We start from the raw sequence: 19,805 nt of genomic DNA, 5'->3' as shown, positions 1-19,805 counted from the left end.
CAAGCTGATTAAAAGTTTCACTGGTTCGTCAATGGGGTAGGTAAGTTACATAAGTAACCTCATAAACATTCATCCGTGAATTAGTGAATTAAGGCAAGAAGTCCAGTCAGCGTTCACAATAAGAGAACCTCTATTATCAATATTTCTTTTAATTTCCCGTTTTTCAATATTTTCATCGCCATCGATTCGAGCAATTTGTTGTCATTGCAATTTTCTACCGTCAGTAGTACATGCTGAGCGATTTGCCATTTTTAATAGTAATCATCTGAAAATGTTAAAAATCTGATCAAACGAATTTGTTCGCTTTCTACTCTTTCTAAAAAAGACTGTTTTGTCACCAATGAGATCGCTCTTCTACCATCCTGATTAGGACCATCGAAGAGATAATCTATTACGGAGTAATAGAAGGAAATCATTTTTTTTTCTTGATAAAACTATTTTGTGCTAGTAGCAGATTCGTATCACCCAACAATACCACTTAAGTGACTTTTAAAATAGCGCGGCGTCCATTGACGCAAAGAGAATTAGAATAGTATGCGGAACATTTAAGGAAACTAAGTAGTGATGAGGAGATTGTGATTGAAGAATACACTGATTTGAGCGATGCTGCAAATAAGTATTGATCACCTCACTGAATCTTCGGATGGTGAGGAAGAAATAGATCAATCTGCCAACCTTCTCGAACCCGTATTCATAATATAGTTATACACATCTACCAGGGCTAAAAGACCATACAGCAACGGTTAAACCGAAGACTCCCTGCGAAGTCTGATCTTGAAATAATATTAGAGCATACCAACGCTAAGATAACTGATTTGAGTGCAAATTATGGTAATACCGCTACCTTTGTGCAGCACATCGATTACACCGAAACAAAGCATTTTTTGGTCTTCTGTTGTTATTTGGAGTATTGTCATGAAGTTGCTACGGGGCTGTTTGCAGCAGATGAAACTGGAATGGATATCTTCGTGCTACTATGAGTTTATTATTAACAATTCGTTCCGATGAACAAAAGAGTTGGGAACAGCGTATACATGATGGAGATAAGTTGGCTGCAGTATCAGAGATCTTCAAAATGGTTATAATATAAATAATTTAAAAGCAAATTACACTTGCAGTGAATATGCTTCAGTAGATGAGATGCTAGTAGGTTTTCGTGGGAGAAGTTCTTTAAGGCACTATATCAAGAGTAAACTTCGTAAATATGGTATCAGGATTGTGTGCCTCTGTGATTCCAAAAATCATTTATTTAATGCCTTCCCTAAAAAAATTTTTTATATGTGAATGTGAATTTTGTACAAATATAAATAGTTTGAAGCTCGTAAAATATATTCACTCATAGCAAGAATGACATAATTCCACTGCTATGTCTTGAATTGTGATACCCGTTAACGTTTCAATACTTTGTATAATTTCTTAGTTACATTTACATTGCCGCTACCGAGGAAGCACATATCGTCGGTGAACTACTAATACCATCTATCTACAAATTTCGAACTTTACAGGACGCACAAAAAACTTGTTTAAATGTTTATTTCTTACTTATAAGCAGATTTTTTTTTATTTAACGCTTTCAATTGAAATATGGAATAGCCGATTGATATTCAGTTAAGAAATACTTAAAAATACATAATTGCATGCACTTAGGAGATATTTCTGTTTTGATGAATGTCACATAGTTGGTATTGTTGCACGATAAACATTTTTCTTTTCAATATTTCAATATTGTATTCTCTGCCATGACAAGGAAACAAAACAAAATTTTGTAGTTGATAAATTTTTGAACTTTGTATAATTTTATAAAATATTTTTTTAATACATACAAAGCAGCAGAACATGGAACATAACTTCATAAACATTATAAACAAATTTAAAAGCTAAAATGGAAAACATGGGGAAAAGAAATTATCCACTCTGAAAGCATATTAATGCGGGATAATATCGTAAAAAGCATGACAATTAGATGTTAATACGCTTTTTATACTCTGCAAATGCTTGAACTTCTGTTCCGAAACCGGTAACTTGTTTGAATTGAGACTTGAGTAATTTATTATGGGGGCAACTATTTTCGCTCGTATTGGCAATGATGACCATTCACCATCTTCAAACCCAGTTTTTGTTTCAATTATACCGTTAGGAGTATATTTTATTTGTTTTAAATCAGTTACTGTCGGATCGTCCACTTTTTTACCCGGTCTGATTGATGAATATCGCAGAAATTGACTTTTAGAAAAATCAAATCGCAGAAGTATGATCAACCATTAAAGCTTCATAGGGCTTTGGCTTTCTTTGTGCTTCTAGTGTTGCTTTCAGTTAATCACTGGGTAACTGAATGATTCGGTTTTTCAATTTTCTCCACTCTATCTGAGTGTGACCCCGTTCTGAGAACTCTTGTGTTATTGTCATGTAACATCGAAAAATTTAACAACGCATTTGACATAATGCAGTTCCTATTTTGGTACGTGCATCCGTCCGAAAATATTACAATTGGTAATTTTCTTTGTGAGCAGTGACGTTCTAAGTAGTCTAACAAGCAAGGAACGAAGGTTGAGGCACACAATGAAGAATCAATTTCAGTGAACCATTAGCACGTTGCGTCGCTGTTGCCACAATCAAAGATGGTAAAATTATGGCAGCAAAGTTTCGTTTTATAATAAAGATTGCTAGCATTAAGGTAAGGTGCAACCTTCACTGCCTGCAAGTCCATTGTGAGCAGAATAAGTTCGTTATTCTGGGCTTTTTGTTTGTCTCTTGCTTGATCCTTGTTCAAAATGTGTTTTTTCCAAACCCTTTCTTCTACATTTTGGACTTTATGTTCGCAACATAGATCACACAAATCTTTTTTTGGGGCGAAATAGCGCCAAGTTCTCTTGATGATTTTTCTGCATGAAATAGGCAATCTTTTTTCCGTACAACAGTTCTTGTAAATTTCATAAAGATTTGATGATGATTTTATTTCCTCATCCAAAAAAGCTTTGTGGAGTCCCCGCGTACATAGTGTGAAGGTACTTTTGCCAACTGATCAAAATTCTTTTAAAGGAATATCATAAGATAAAGATTTTCGGACATTGCAGCTATTTTCTCTGCGTGACTGGTTCAATTTTTCCTTTCCGGTATGCATTGCTAGCACTGAATTCTTAACCCAACTCTGGACTGTGAAAGGTTTTAGAGCAAGTGTATTCAGAAACATTTCTCTGCATACAGTCCAGGTGTTCTCACCATCATTTAGAGTATATACGAAGGTTCCAAGCCTCCTAGAGTTTTCATTGCTACTTTTTGTACACCTTTTAGTGCCAAATCGAGAAACATGAGATGAAACAAATACTTTTCTTTGATCCCACGTCATGTTTTTCCAAAATTCTGAGAATATTTTGTTTCTTGTATCCTCTGAAAATTTGCTGCAGAATCTGACCTTTGATGTTTCACATTTTTTTATGCACAATGTGGTCTAAGTTTTCTGGCGAGTGTAACCTAAAAACACCTGTCCTGTCATTCTCATCTTCTTTGTTCTATTTTTTTTCCACTTTTCTGGATTACCATTCTTGCATCTTTTTCGGCCTTCGTTCATATTTCCATATTAGTTTTCGGTCTCGGTCTTTCGGTACTCACTTTCAGAAGAAGAATCAGTTTCAGGAATGTCAGTTTCGGAAATATAATCTGCATCATCTTCATCAGTTTCTTTAAATGTACCGGCTTCACATTTGTTTTGAACAGCAAAATTATCGATGCTTGATAATAATAATATGTTGTGTGACGTTTTCTTCTTTGTTAATCATATTATCGTATTCATTAGAAAGTGAAGCGAGGCAGTGTTTGTAGCATTAACATGGCACTCATTTGAAAATGAAGTGAAGGAACGACTAATATCACAGTCTTTCGTAGTCTCTTTTGATTCTTTATTACTATTGATATTAAGTCTTTCACAGTTGGGAAATTCAAGTTCCTGTGTATGATTGAAGTCAAAAATGATGGGCACAGATTCTATATCCAGTGAGTCTAAATCTATCAACTGATGTGGGTGAACAACTACTCCAGCTTCTGGTACATTCACCATTTCAGTTTCAGTAACGGTGTTGTCGACTTCAGAGTTTTTTTTTTCATTGTTATGTACTTTTGCAGCTAATTCTAATAGGTTCTGTGTTCTATTAGACATTTAAAATTCTGCAATCAAAAAAACTAAATTACACATTACGAAAAATCAAAAACAGAGATTTTAATTGTTACTTCTTAGTTATGTACTATTTTTTTTAAATCTAATAACATCTATCTTCAAGTAACAAAACAGAAGTTACCCGAACCGTTTGAAAGAAATATCACCTATCTGAACAATTGATTTAAGTGCTTTTCGCAGTGATTACATTAGATAGCATCTTAAAAACTTCACAAAAAGCAGACTATAATGTTACAATTAGTAGCTAATGTACATATTTTAACCTCCTGGCCAATAACCAATTAAGTCCAAAAAGTCATTTTGTTGGTACTTACCTTAGCAGAAACAGTCACATCAAACTCTACACATTAACTGCCATTATGATTTCCAATAGGAGATATTGCCAAGCGCAGTATAAAAGCAGTTTGAAATAGGAGGTATTAGAATACACAGTTATGTATATTTCCGAATATTTTAGCATTTCGACGCTATTTCTATTCGATCCGCAAGAAAATTTTACAGGTTATGGTACATTAATCTCATTTTCGCTTAAAATGCAGATAGGAGGTATTAGTAGCTCACGATGCAGTGACTCAGTGATTTCCCCAGAGCCGTCGGCTTCGATTTCCCTTCTTCGCAATCATTGTCACTCGCTTAGCCGGCTAGTACGCTGTTTCGTGATTGCTAAAAGGTATTTTTGTTTTCTTTGTCAAAACGTATTTATTAGCTGTGTTTTACTATTTATGTTGTTGAAATGTCTAAACGTTAACAGACAAATATTTCGTTTCTTCAAGAACATAAAGAAGTGTAAAAGTGAAGACATTCAAATGCATGATGGCGCCGACGCTGGTCCATCGACAAGTCGAGCCTCATTTCGGCGAACATACTGACCCATGCCAGTCACTTCAGACTCTTAAAAGCAGACCTATTTGTCCATTGCTAATTATGTTGGAAAATCCAATATAACTGATGAGAAAATTTAAAATGGTTGAGTGACAATCCATGGTTGTCTTATAGTAAAGCAAGAAGATGTCTATTGTCATGGTTGTGTAATTTTTGGTCCCTGGTATGAAAAATAAAACAACTCTAGGGAATTTAGTAATAAAAATTCTTATAAAGTATAATTATGTCATTCAATTGTTTAGTGATCATAATAAAAATGGGTACCACAAACTATCGCTTTTAAAAAGTACATAATTGGAAACTAAAAGCAACAATTCCTTAAGTACTCTCCGAATATGCTAATGAGATAGAACCCAAAGAAATACAGATATGGCCGGACCTGTACCAAAACAGAGAAGATGTAACTTCTCCACAAGGACAACAGATAGAATAGTGAAGATATTTTACCAAAAATGCCAAGCAGCAATTAGCAACGAAGAGTAAGAATGTACAAGTCAAATTTGCCGTGGTTACTGTTTATTTTTAAATTTAAGACTTATGTTTAATTTTTTCTTGTAAACTGCTATTTATAATACTGTTTAAACAAAGATAAATAAAAATGATACAACTTTTTTTGTATAAAATTGTTGTTTTAAAATGGGTGTTGTAACACCCCAGGATACCAATTACATGAATGTAAAACCACGATACCAATTGAGGGTTAAATGTAGATATCAATATACATGCGTATTAAGAATGAAATTGGTTTTGCAAAATTACATCATGACATAACTAAATGAATTAAGTAGAAGAAAAAAATATTTATGTTGTTCTTTCTATTTCAAATTGTTTGTCTAAAATTAAGTGAAAGAGTACATTGTTTTAGTTATTTAAGATCTTGAAATTTCTATTTGTAAGCATAATAATAGCGTAATAATTGAGCCAAAAGTTTCATATATTCGAATTTTTTTGTATTGCCGAGAAAAATGGGTGAAAGTAAATAAAACAAGACATTATGAAACAATTTGTATCCATCGTTTATAATCACTCAAAATCATACAGCACTGTTACAAAATGAATTTCTACGAAGATCATCATGTTAAGTAGACAATCAGTTCATAAAACATTCTCTGTAGTAAAAATATATCGAATCGAGGCGAGCGACCACCCAAATTGTCGTTTAAATTAAGTTGGAATGAACCAGTGCCAAATGTCAAATCAAAATTATACAAAAAGAAACATACCTCCCCGCCCCCCAAATTAAATTTAAATTTCAAAATAAGAACATCTAAAAGTATGTAATTACCAAAAAGAACTAAAACGGCGATACCTAATTCAATAATTCGCTTTAATCGCGTTAAAATCTAGCACCGTCGATGTACTACGATTCAAGCATTTATGTATTGGAAGTTTTTGGTAACTCCATACTTTTCGTAGCACACTGTAGTAAATCAGAATTCTACCTGTGGAGATTGAATTCCTCCACAGATAAAATGCATAAACGATGGAAATTATTAACTAAACAAATGTTTCAACAGTTTTAGTGATTTGAAAACAGTACAAAATTCTGACAAGTTTTTTTTGAATAATTTTCGGTAGACATTTGACGTGTTGAATAAAAAAATGCGAAAACTAGCACTCGCTAATCAAACGCAAATTTTTAAATAAAAAATTAATTAAAAAAAATAATTACAATATCATACATACAAGAAAAACACACTGATCTAAAAAACGGATTAGACTAAGTTCTATTTAGCCTACAGTAACGCTTTATTGCCCTTCTGTCTCCCTCGTCTCTAAAAAATCGGTTGAATCGTTATATGATAACGATTCAAAACCAATTTTAAAAACTTTATTCCATTATTTTGTGTTTCAAGACTTTCTGGTAGTGGAAATTTACGGTTTTACAAATAGGTTTTTTGTACAATTATTTAGTAAATAAATTTATATGACAAAATTCAATGTATGGAAACCAAAAAAATCGTTTTGCATGCAACCAACTTAAACTAAATTTAATATCTATCTTTACACAAAATGGACATTTTTTACAAATTGAAGGGGATACGTAATAAGTTAGAAAGTCAGGTACCGCGGGTCACGTGCAGTTCTCACGGTCACTGAAGAGCCCTTGCTCTACCGGCAAAGGTCACGAGGTAGCCTGTGGATGATAAATGTAGGAGGATGATATTTTAACAGTGAATCCATGATGAATTAATATAACAACGGTGACGTGGAACATTCTGGCGTTTAATGCGCACTGAACAACGACTAATTTAAAAAAAAATTATATAATGAATAGTCCACAAAGTAACTCGAGACTTCGCACTGAGATAGTCCGTCAAGAATTGTTCACAGGGGTTGACGGCACCCACTTTATTATGCATCTTCATCTTCCTCTTCTTCTTCTACCTCACCCTCTGCATCTTCTTCATCTTAAAAAAGAATAGAGTTATAAATATAATAAGATAACTAATGATAATAATAATAATAATAATCGAGTGGTTAATTCTAAACTCTGCTATTACTACACAATTACACTCAGTGAACAGCACACTGTTTACACCTCCACTACACCAACACTCACAATTTTGTTTGACGCGCGTTTCTATAACCAACTTATCGTCTTTAGAGACTAGGTCAACAGTAAAGATAGAGAACCAACCGTAAAATCAATTCAAAACATTGTATGGGAAGCAATGAATATAATTTTCTTCAAGTTTTGGTTATCGAAACGCACGTCAGACAGTGTAATTGTGAGTGTTGGTGTAAACAGTGTATTCAGTATGAATACCAAAGGTTCCAAAAATTCCAACTTACACAATTACACTCGTTTAAGAGATAAGACAATAACTTGGTTATAAAAATGTACATCTCAGACCGTGTATTTGTGTTGATATAGTGGAAGTAAAGTATTAAGTGTAGAAAAAGATAAATGTCTTCAATTTATGCAGTTTGTAAAAAAATCTAGATTACCAGAAACAATTGATGATAAACAAAAGATTTAAATCAAAATCACTTCCAATGTTGTAAAAGTTATGGTTACAAAAAAAATCCAATACACTTTTTCTAAGACCGAAACAGTATGTTATACAACAAGAGCAAATTGGAGCATAGTATATAATAAACATTATAAAAGTACAAAATAGCTACTTCAGGCGAGGTGTGTACTATTCTTGTTCTAGGACTGTTTTCTATTACACATGTAGTGAATTTATATTAGTAACATGAATAATACAAAGAATAATTGGCGTCTACATAAATTTGAACGAAATTGAAAAATTTATAATCATAAAGAGAGTTAGTTGCGATATTACATTCAATATTTGCATTTACTTAAACCTGGCTATTTTCTGTAGTTGCAACTATATTTTTTAAGCACATTTCACTTTCTTATATAACAGATAGCTTTCCAAATATATTAGTGTCAGCCAAGAAATTACATGTTGAACATCGATAGTGATAACATGGTTAAATGACCTATATGAACTTTGTAATATAGCACAAGCGAGAATACATACAATTTTTCAAACTAATAGGTGAATATGAATGAGTGAAACATGATTTCAATATACAATCACAATATCTTTGAATGAAATGTCCCACAAATGTCCTGAGACCCTTAAAATCAATTCCCAACATGGTATGGGAAGAAATGAATATATTTTTTCATCATATTTCAAGTAATGTCAAGAAAAAATACCTTCAGCCTCTATTTCTTCATCGTCTCCTTCTGGAACATCTTCCTCTCCCGTGTCTTCTTCCTCTTCTATACCTTCTTCCTCCTCTTCAACTAACTCTTCTCCTTCTGATTTTGCACCATTCTCTTCTTTTTTCGATTTCTTGGCATCCTCTGTCTTTTCCTACAGAAACAGTTGGTGGTGAAAAATAGTTATATTAAATTTCCACTCATTAAAATCTATTTGCTGAGCAGATATATCAATCCCATTTTCTGAATTTACAAACTTATAGGTATACTATCCTTGAAATTGAATTAGAAAGATCGTAGCCAGATAAATACCTAATAATGAAATATCTACATAAAATTTGTGTAATCTATGTCACAATCTCTGTTCAATTCATAAGATAAAATAAAGGTAAACAAATTTTTTGTAAAAAATACAAATAATACAGTATATATAAATATATATTTTAAATTATTCTGCTGTGAATTTAATTTATTACTAAATTGTTGTGTAAGAAGTAGAATAACTGTGTGTTATTTTGAAATCAAACCATAAAATTTTAAGACCCTAACAAAATTTTCAACATCTGCTGGTTAAAAAATGGGCGCCAAGAGGGGTAGGTAGGAAGGCGCGTTTTAATATAATCAAAATAATTACCAAGGAGCAACACCTGTGAGACCGGAAATAACATTCTTTGGTTCGATGGACGGGCAAAAACCATTAAAAAATTGAAGTATAGGAAAAGTGATTTACGCTTATTTTGGAATAATATACTGACAGATTTATAAAAAAGAGTAAACAAAATAGCATCATTTCAATAACATCTAGAACAATTTCCAAACGAATTGTTGTGTAAAATCAAAATTTTCGAGAACTAAAAAAAACAGTATATATATATACACTATATATACATATAGTGTTTCTTTAGTTAGCTTAATAATCACGCCAAAACATTCATAATTCTAGAAATATACACGACAAGCATATATTTGAAAGCGTCTAGCCTCACACCGGGTACCGGAAAACTAGATATTGATTTCGCCATATTGAAACTAGCAAGCTATGCTAGCCTCTAAACGGGCGTCTAAAATATCTGGCGGGATGCTTTAACCAAATGCCAATAATGTTTATCCGTTTTTAAAGATCTCAATTTTGTAAAAGAAACAAGTAAAATTATAGTCGACTGAAAATACTGCACGTCGAGTCTATTTAAAGACATTAGTAACGCCATTACAAGTAAGTGGAGCGTCGTTTTTAGTAAATCGGCGTGGTCTACATTCACATGGCAACAAGCTGATTTTAACAAAAAAGAACATTGAATATTCTTATTAGTTTAAAATAATCATATATATACCGAGGTACTTTATTATATTCATAAAACGAAGTATTAAACTAGTACAAATCATTACAATGTAATCATAATCACAAACGAGAAAAGTGAAAACTTACCTCTGCCGCTCGCTTCGTGCCTTTTAAATCGGTTTTACCATCAGCACTTTTTTCGTTGTCTAATTTTTCAACTGCAACTTCGTTATTTTCTTTGGAACTCATTTTGTTTATATTTTGTTTGGGATCGATTCCACTTGTAACGATGAAAGCTCGACGCACTACTGACCGGCTCGCTGCTAGCTTTGTTCAAAAACTAAGATGGCGCCGCTCAAACCGAGTATAACCGTTAGTTGCCGAATCAGTAAGTTTCGTTAGAAGGATGAGTTTATGCAAAAACTAAACACAAATCGTTTCTAAAAGATATTTAAAGTTTTTCAGATAACAAACATTCATATATTCTATTATCAAATTGTTAAAATTTATTTTCAAAATTTTCAAAGGAGGGGTTCGAGTGGCGACTTCGGGTTTTTGATTCAGTACGTGATTACGAATTATTTGTTATATGCCTCCGCTAGGGGCGCTATTTTAAAATTTTGCCAACATTTGTAAACACGGAAATTTTGAAATTTAAAAAAAAATTGCCAGATTCGAGTACTCCATAGATTTTATTAATCGTATATTATGTTATGTACGTCAAATAATGTCTTTAATTTATGTATAAAACGTGAAACATATGTTTAAAACCGGTGTCACGTTTTTGTGATTTTCCCGCCGATTTAGTACGGTTCGGGTAGACCATCAACCTTTCCCCCCAACGTGTTTGGTTAATGAAACCATTATTAAAGAAAGAAAATTACTACCAATTATGTATTTGGGTATTTCAATATTTAATTTTTGAGCTTTCTATTCCTTTACAACAATATATTCCTCAAATAGGTATTTTTTCATTGAAACTAATGATGTATATACCGGGGTGACACAATATCAAAATAACGTAAATGTGTCTACACTTTGATATTGGTTATAATACTGCTTATAATTAATTGTTTACGCTTTATTTGTTTTTAAAAGGATTTATTGATAATTCTAAAACACGTAATCATACATGATTTATTCAAATACAAGAAAAAATGGGAATTAAATAGCCGCATCTGTTCGTCACGTGTATAAGCATAATTCAATTATTGGCACATTTTTCATCAAAACATATTGGTACAGGGACCGGTCTAAACGTCAATAGGTTTTAATAAACATGTTATTTTTTAAAATAGTTTCGTGAACATTTATTCGAGAAAATAATATCCATACATTCGTTCTATTAAATATGATCAATATTTATGTACAATTATTTGTAAATTATAAAAAATTCGACGGGACTTACATAATCCAATTTAGATACGTTGCTATATCTATAAATGGCCTTTGAAATCAGACAGAGACTGTCGTCATATCACGTGAGGTCATGTAAGCATGCGTTCTAACTAGTAACACAGCACGTATATCATTTGAAATTACGTCACATAACGTGTGGATCAATCTCCTCGAGTTCTCATGCATTATCGTAGTTTTTGCTTGGGCACGTAATATTTCGTGAGTCGTCAGTAACCTGAGTTGGCGTAATACACAGTCGTCTAGAGAACGAATGTTATTTGAAAAGGTAAGTTATGTACTATTAATCTATTCGTGTGAAATTATAAATATACAAATATACATGATTAAAAAAATCGAATTTTTCAAAATATCGACTATTTAATTTTATTTATCGTCGATGGTATTGTAGTGTTTTCCGAGACAATATGGAGGAAATGTTAATCGAAAAAGTTAGGAGTCGAGTTTTTCTTTATGACCCGAAGTCACCGGATTATAGAGACCATGAAAAGAGAACTAATGCATGGGAAGAGATTGGGGCGGAACTAAAAATGAAGCGTAAGTTTTTGTAATTTTATTGTATTAAGGTTCAATGCTTTCGTTTGCTTTGCGTTATAATAAAGTTAATCTGTGTATATAACGAGGCGAGAAACCTAAAAACATAATAAATGCTTTGTGAATTTGATTGAATCTTTTTTTTTAGCTAAAAATGCGAAAGAGACATGGGAAAAATTACGGAGATGTTTCACGAATGCACTGAATCGACGACGAAATAAGAACAATGGAGAAGGAACGAAGAAAATGCACCCTTGGAAGTATGAGAAAGAAATGTCTTTTCTGTTGCCTTCCATAGATACTAGAAATACTCAAAACAATCTTTTGATAAAAGAAATTCAAAAAGAATCGCTTGTAAAATTTTTCGATGAGATAGGAACAAGAAAAAGCGATAATAACAATTTAGTTGATACTAGGAATATGCTCAAGGATGAAATTCTATCAAATAAAAATTCACAAGATGAACGGAATGAAAATGAATTTTACAATATTCAAAGTGAAACAGATATGAACAGTCCAAGCGACAGTAGTAAAAAAAGAAAGCGACAAACGGGAGATACCTCTATTATCCAAACGATAAAAATTAAGAAAGAAAAACAAAACAGACATGACGATAAGACATTTTTAAGCCGCGATTTAGATGAGACGGACATGTTTTTCTTGAGCTTGGCCAAAACTACGAAGAGACTTCCTAGTATAGAGCAGGCTAAAGTAAAACTCATAGTTAGCCAGACAGTCTTGCAAGCGCAAATTGCTATTGGTGAGCAAGAGTTTCGGTCATCTTCTGTTTCTCCCGTATCCTACATATCAACTCACAGTGAAGCATCAAACTAATTAAATCTGTTTGATACTTCAAGAAAATGGTCGATGAATAATGTAAAACTTGAATAATTAATTTTTTTTTTTAAATAATAAATTTTCTTTATACTCTTTCTCATACTCTCTTGCTTTTTATATCGAGTTTTGATCTATAGACAATTAGAAAATTAATTCAAGATCAGTATCTCACACGTTGAAAATTCAACATTACATCCCAAAAACAAAAATCCAAGGAATGTGCTCTTAAGAAAACAAAAACCGTTTTATCGGCGAATAAGGCAACAGTTTTTTGGGATTCTAAAGCCGCGTTTACACCGGAGTTAATAACACAAGTTTTTAACATTTTTGTTATTAACTGATGTTAATAACAAAAGTCATTAACATATGTTAATAACATTTTCTTTTGGCTGCTAGTTTTGTTATCAACAAAAATTAAAAACTCCGCCATTATCAACGCTCAAGCACAGCCAGCAGTTCTAGGTGAGACAATGGTGCGAGAGGATGACGTGGTTCTCGCTGCAGCTGCGTGCGTTGTTTTGGCTACCGCTGCTCAAAGGAGACGTAGAAGATAATGGGTAAAACCGTCCCTCAGAGCAAGGACTGTGTACAGTGGGAGTGATATGTTGAATGATCTGCAAGAAGACGATCGTGACCCTCTTTCAGGCGAGCTAAGGTGCGACGGAAGCATCAAGAATTTCCTCCGCATGACCAGCTGTGATGTTGAGTGGTTGATCGGACAATTGGGGCACAGAATTGGGAAAAAGGACACCAACTACAGAAAAGCCATTCCAGTGAAAGAAAGACTTGCGGTCACTTTGCGGTTTTTAGCTACAGGGGACTCGTTTTCAAGTTTAGGATATTTATTTAAAATATCAAAATCTACAATTTCTCGATACAGATCTAATCATTAAAATAAACAAAAATACTTCACGTCAACAAAACAGCAAAACACACAAACTAACCTCTCTGTCTCCACGTGTTTCGTCTGCTGCTGTAATTTGTTGAGGGGCCACTGGCGCGCTCTGTGTAGCAGGATGTCGGGCGAGGGGGTTGCGGGGAAGAGAGGAACCTGTTGTTAACAAAAGTTAACGCGCTAAAAGAGACCATTAACTTTTGTTATTAACATCTGTTTAAAACATAACACATTTCCTTTGATCTTTACCGACTCTGGATGGATAACATAAATCTTGTTAATAACATGGAATTTTCTGTTGAAAACACGAGTTATTAACTTTTGTTAAGAGAAATTTTGTGGCGATTCAGCTAAGTTAATAACTTTTTGTTAAAAACTCGTGTTATTAACTCCGGTGTAAACGCGGCTTAAAGATGCGTCTGCCAAACCGTTCAATAAAAAATAATGGGCACAGAAAGCACTGAAATGAAATGAAAGATCACGAAAAGAATAAGCAAACCAAATAAAGGAACTAAGACAAAAAAGGAGAATATAGAAGATAGTTAAAGTGATAATTACAAATGGAATCGGAACCGTCTTTCGTTACCTTAAAAGGTGCAAGGAAAAGAGAAGAAGAAGAATATTCCTCTTATAATTTCAAATTGAAATTCAAAAACTTTTCCTTGATTTTAAACGACTGAATACACAAAAAAAAACTGAGTAAGGCACTTGAAAAAGTAGGAATACATAAAACATTGAGAAACCTTATTAAAACTGAACAATACATGAAATAGAATTAATGGGACATTATTTATCGGATGAATTTATAGTGAAAAAAGGGCTAACTTGTGATTTTAATGCCCGCCATGAAATTTCAACTTTTGTTACAATGTGCCAACTCGTGATCGTGGTTGTCATGAAGATTAGACAACTCGTGACGGAAGATTACGCAGCTCGGGATTTTAATTATATACCTCATCCAACATAACCCACACCACGTTATCTGTTTGAAGAATGAAGAATGGAGCAGCGAATTTATTATTTTAATTTGACAAAGAGTGGTGAGAATATTGGGGGTACAATTTTATTTTCATTTTTCTATTGCAAATTGTTTAGTACCTATTTAATGGATTTAGAAATTCTAGGTTTTAATTTTTGGATTTTCCAACTTTACAAAGTGGATTGGTAATACTCTTAATGAATCCGTCACGAGTATTATGTACTCGGACTACCTTTTCGTTTACCTGAAATATCCCCGTCCCGAGTTGGCGCATCCGTATCTCAATGGATTAAAAATCGTTACCAGTTGTAGGGCACCCGTTTATTTGTTTATGTAAGAGAAAGTAATAAAATCAAATTTCTATTGCAAAACTTAGTACGGTCAGCAATAGAAAAAGATTTGGAAAGGCCAAAAGCATTGTGTATTGAAGATTACACAGCCGTATCATAAAATTTTTTCATTAATTAACTATTTGCCAATGAAGGTTGGAAATCTTTGGAATGGAAAGTTTTCCATTAAGTAAGAAGGTACAAGTTGTGTATTCTAGTGATTATGGAAAATTTTGGCCGCGTAAATACCGAAAAATCGGTTTTTTAACAGTTAATAAAAATTGATTAATATCTGATTGTTTTAACTCATTCACAGGCAAACATTATTGTGAATGTATTGATGTGCAAGTTTCAAACAGCACGTAAAGTCCAGGAAAATAAAAAACAGAAAATTACTTCAAAAAACACGAAGGAAAGTGCATGCCTTTTTGTTTAGAAAACAATTTTCGATAGTAGACAAAGAGGGGAAAACGAAAAAAATTTAAACGATTTGAGGGAAAATTGAGATGTTTTGAGGGAAAAACGAAGAAGTTGGGAAAGTTTTGAGGGGAAAACGAGAAAAAATTGAAAAGTTATGAGAGGAAAATCAAAATATTTGGATAATTTTGAGGGGAAAACCGAAAAAGTAGAAAGATTTGAGAGGAAAACCAAAAAATTTGGAAAGTTTTGAGAAGAAAACAAGAAAAATTTGGCAAATTTTGAGAGGAAAACGAAATAAAATGAAAAGTTCTACTTAAGATATCTATTTTCTACTCGGGTAAGCTAGCATAATTTTCGACTTGGTAAATTTTCGAAAATCTTGCGAGATGAAGCACTTGAAGTTTCAATGAATATATTTCATCACTCGCCATATAAACAAGCAAATCCAATGAAAGATTTGTAGTTCGTGTTATTATCAGCTTCTTTATGGAAGCTTCTCTTCCATAAAAATGTGGATACTCATTTTGTTGTCTACAGTTTTGGCTCCGGTATTTTTTTCGAATTCTACGTAGTTTTCGAGATTCGCGATTCAAAATATTTTTGAGCGTTCAAACCCATTTTGTAATGGAAATTTTTAGATCAGAGAAAAATTGAAACCTTTTTTATACAGAATGTTGTGCTCCACATTTTTGTCTCGGAAGTTTGTGTCGAAATCCTCATAGTTTTCTAGCTATCCTCAATTCAAAATACTTTGTGTACATGAACCCCTTTTTCGTTGAAAATTTTGAGGTTAGAAAAAAATGCTTACAGACCTATCTGTACAGAATTTTGCGCTGTACATATTTTGCTCCAGCACTTTTTTCGAATTCCTCGTAGTTTTCGAGTTATTCGCGATTCAAAATATTTTTGAGCGTATTAACCCATTGTGAAAAATTTGAGGTGAGGAACAAATAACTGGGGATACTTTTTTGTAGAAAATTTAGAAAATCTGTGTCTGTAATTTTATCAAGAGTTGATAGACTCGTTTAGTATCCAAAAACCTCCCAGAATCTAGAAAATCAAAACCGCCCAATTTAAGGTTTTAGCTCAAAATCGCCTAATTCGCCAGTACTAAAGTTTTTTTTATGAATCTACGTATCTTTATTTCTTTACCAACGCAGTTCAAATATATATTTTTTTTAGTTTTAGGTTGGTGTTCGACAATTTTATTTCTAGTAACAACCTGTAACAAATACCAATTTCCTTTAGGACCTACTATCCAGATACTAAGATTTCAATAAGTTTCTTATAAAAAAAAAAAGTTTTAAAATACGAGAGTGGCAAAAAATGTTTTTATGACAAAGATTTTTTAATTGCTGGAAAAGGTAGGAGATGACCATACGTACCCTCCATTTTCGTATGTTCAACAATCCGCTGAACATCATAAAAATATGATTTGTGAGGAATTCTATTCATTAGAAGGTTAGGGCGTATCGGAATTTTGTAAATTTGAACTTATTGAAAAGACTATTATGTTTAAGAAGTAACACAGTTTTTACCTGGTATTATAGCCAAATAAATGTAAACGAAAAGAAAATTTTTGTTGGATTAGGTATTCAAATGTTTATGACTTCTTCCAATAGGTTGTAAAATTATTTTTATAGGTATTATCGAAAAGAGGTCAACAATTCTAGGAAGAACCTTTTGAGTTGAGTATCTTATACCTAAAATAACTCTCATGTGAAGAGAATAAGTCCCATTTTTAGATTTTTGAACTACTTAGCATTAATTTCAGCTGGATTTCTTAGCCATAACTATATATATATATATATATATATATATATATATATATATATATATATATATATATATATATATATAGTAATCTGAGGGTGCAAAGTCTGTACTAAAGTCTGGATGTGGTAGGAGTTTAATACCAACAAGTTTTTTAATCTTATTCCTCATAATTTTCAGAGTATGAGATGTTTATCAATATAACATGGAATCTCACATTTTTAATGTAATTAGAATGTAAAAATTTAATATATAGCTAAAATTTGTACGAATGATTGTAAAAAAATTTTCGGATGCATGATTTTTTTCGATTTTTTCTCTTTTCTAGAAAATTTACGTTGAGATTTGAACGAATGTAAAACTAACCGACTTATCAAAATAAGTTAATATTTTTTGTCGGGAGAATTTTCAATTGAAAATAAATATTTAAAATCAAATGTGTTACAGTATATTTCGGACATAAAAAGGTGAGTTTTCACCAAATTTCGTGAAAAAAATGTTTTTTGTAAAAAATAAAAATAAGAAAAACAAAAAATTAGTTTTTTCAATTTTTCACATAAATTTGGGGATTATGTAAAAAGTAAAAATACCAAAATTGTAGATCTTTTTATTACCTACAACTTTGCAGTTTGACTTTTTTTCATGGTCTTTGCTGGAAATCAAAATAAACCGTTTTTCACCCTTAAAAACTCACCCCCTTCCCCTCCCGACTCCCATAACGCCAATAAATTATTTTTCCTATCATTTTCATCATAATTTCCTGCTTTTCAAAGGGGTTTTATCCTACTATTATTTTTTTTTGGTTTCATAAACTATCGACCCTGGAGTATTAATTATTATAAGTCAAGTTGTTTATTTATTAATAGCATCAATTGCTTTTGAGCAATTGAATAATGATTACATAATTTAATAGGAGTAGAAAAAATTATAATTTTTATCTTATTTTATCTTATTGGTAGTTAATTCTTGATATTGTTCTATGGGAAACAACGGCTAATTTAAAAAAAAATATTTAAGATAATGAATAACTTTCGAAAATTTATGAGAAGTTATCGTTTTAGGACAAACAAGAATAAAAAAAAACGTAAAACCTATATTACACTTAGGTACGTTTTCCGCCTCAACCCCTGTCAATATATGACAAATAAAACCGTTATCCTTTAAAGGTAATTCATTTGAAGGTAGGTAAAAGTTTTATTTCAGGTAGTTTTTTTGAAGTTTTAAAATGCAATTTAAAGTAGATGAGTAAAATGTCGTATTAACGATGTTTTTGGAATTTAATTGTCTCAGACTTGTTACAAAAACATCCAAAATTTTGGTTTTAATAATTGTATAATAATATAATAATGTTTCTATGTCAATTATGTTATGTTCTGGTTTTTGGTAGACGTTCAGAGTTCTTTTCTATCATATATTTTTGACTAGTTGTTTCCTAGAGAAGCATGTTTTAGACATTTTTTTAATCAAAAACATTTGATAAAAAGTTCATATTGAAACAAGTTACTAAGAAGCAAAATATGATAAAAGAAAAAATCAGTATAGGATTTCTGCCGTCTTCAGCGGCGTCCCATTTTTAAATTAGCTCTAATGGTCAAAAAAAATTAAATGATTCAGAGTTTTTATGAGACAACTGACTCGAATTTTAATTTGAATGTTTTTTTGCAATAAACAAACTTTAATGGAGAAAAAAATATAGAATTTAAGTTATTTGCATTACATCTAATGAATAAAGCAACTGTAGATTATCATTTAGTTGCTGTGAATCCTCCTCGCAGACGAAATTTCTTTTACAAATCTGGGTCTAACGAAATTGATCCTGATGAAACTGCAAATAGAGTAGAAACTGCATTTTTGGAGTTTTTCCAATCGGCATCTATTCTGATCCAGGCTAGGTTGCATAGAACCCGTAAGGCCGTGGTCGGCACTCCCCAATCTCAAGCTAGACTGATATGATAAATGCCATGAAGACCATGGTCAGAAATTCAAAGTAATATTTATCCAAAATTTTGTCGAGTTAATTCTGGTTTAGATACTCTGGTTTGAATACCCAACCGTCTGAGCTGTTGCCTCCTTCCGGTGTTCTATCGTTTCGTGAAGCACCTGCGCTGTCATCGTCATCACCAAAGTAAACCTCTTTTCTACATAGAACCCTCCCGAAATCGAGACCAATCCTTCCCTTCCCCCAGGAAATAACTTTAGACGTCTATTCATTTCATGGGCATTATGTATTTGATATTTCATCAGGATCAGAGGTGGGTGGTATACTCAATCTTTACTTAATATAAAAAAAAACAAGATAATAATTTGAATAGAAATGATCTTCCTGGAACTGTCAAGATTAATTAATATTCGTTCTCTTCCTTTTATCTAATTTCGATATAACTAATAACTTAGGGTATGTTTTCGATAACTATCGAACTAAGTGGGTAAACGATTATATTTGCGTAGTTTTGCTTCTATATTTTAATGAGGCATGTTAAATGGTCGTCAAAAAGTCATCACAGTCATTTAAATAGTTAATAATGACAAAAACCAAACTAAGTTTCGAAAACAAAAATTAAAAGTATCAAAATTACAACCGCCACTGTCAACAGTCGAAACCAAA

The 19,805-nt window shown here is 32.2% G+C and overlaps 2 protein-coding genes across 2 annotated transcripts; one reads left to right on the top strand and one right to left on the bottom strand.

The window, feature by feature from the left end:
- Positions 1-6,045: 6,045 nt before the first annotated feature.
- LOC130440570 (mitotic apparatus protein p62-like) lies at positions 6,046-10,582 on the bottom strand. The gene is made up of 3 exons (XM_056773822.1): positions 10,165-10,582; positions 8,733-8,892; positions 6,046-7,464 (listed from the first exon to the last, which is right to left on the bottom strand). Exons 1-3 carry the CDS (start codon positions 10,264-10,266, stop codon positions 7,409-7,411), a joined length of 318 nt encoding a protein of 105 aa, XP_056629800.1. The 5' UTR covers positions 10,267-10,582; the 3' UTR covers positions 6,046-7,408.
- A 981-nt stretch (positions 10,583-11,563) lies between these two features.
- LOC130440569 (uncharacterized) lies at positions 11,564-13,265 on the top strand. Its single transcript, XM_056773821.1, has 3 exons — positions 11,564-11,701; positions 11,825-11,970; positions 12,116-13,265. The coding sequence occupies exons 2-3, from the start codon at positions 11,841-11,843 to the stop codon at positions 12,799-12,801; spliced, it is 816 nt and encodes a 271-aa protein (XP_056629799.1). The 5' UTR covers positions 11,564-11,701; positions 11,825-11,840; the 3' UTR covers positions 12,802-13,265.
- Positions 13,266-19,805: the final 6,540 nt, after the last annotated feature.

The sequence above is a fragment of the Diorhabda sublineata genome, chromosome 2 (assembly GCF_026230105.1).
Source record: "Diorhabda sublineata isolate icDioSubl1.1 chromosome 2, icDioSubl1.1, whole genome shotgun sequence".
NCBI classification, from domain to species: domain Eukaryota; kingdom Metazoa; phylum Arthropoda; class Insecta; order Coleoptera; family Chrysomelidae; genus Diorhabda; species Diorhabda sublineata.
This window is presented reverse-complemented; position numbering and strand designations above follow the sequence as displayed.

Bases quoted from the DNA above. Each gene is read 5' to 3' on its own strand.
- LOC130440570 (XM_056773822.1), bottom strand. From the start codon at position 10,266: ATGAGTTCCAAAGAAAATAACGAAGTTGCAGTTGAAAAATTAGACAAC. The intron at 8,893-10,164 runs GTAAGTTTTCAC...CTGTTTCTGTAG, and splicing joins GCACGAAGCGAGCGGCAGAG to GAAAAGACAGAGGATGCCAA. The intron at 7,465-8,732 runs GTATTTTTTCTT...TTCTTTTTTAAG, and splicing joins TGAAGAAATAGAGGCTGAAG to ATGAAGAAGATGCAGAGGGT.
- LOC130440569 (XM_056773821.1), top strand. From the start codon at position 11,841: ATGGAGGAAATGTTAATCGAAAAAGTTAGGAGTCGAGTTTTTCTTTAT. The intron at 11,971-12,115 runs GTAAGTTTTTGT...CTTTTTTTTTAG, and splicing joins GGCGGAACTAAAAATGAAGC to CTAAAAATGCGAAAGAGACA.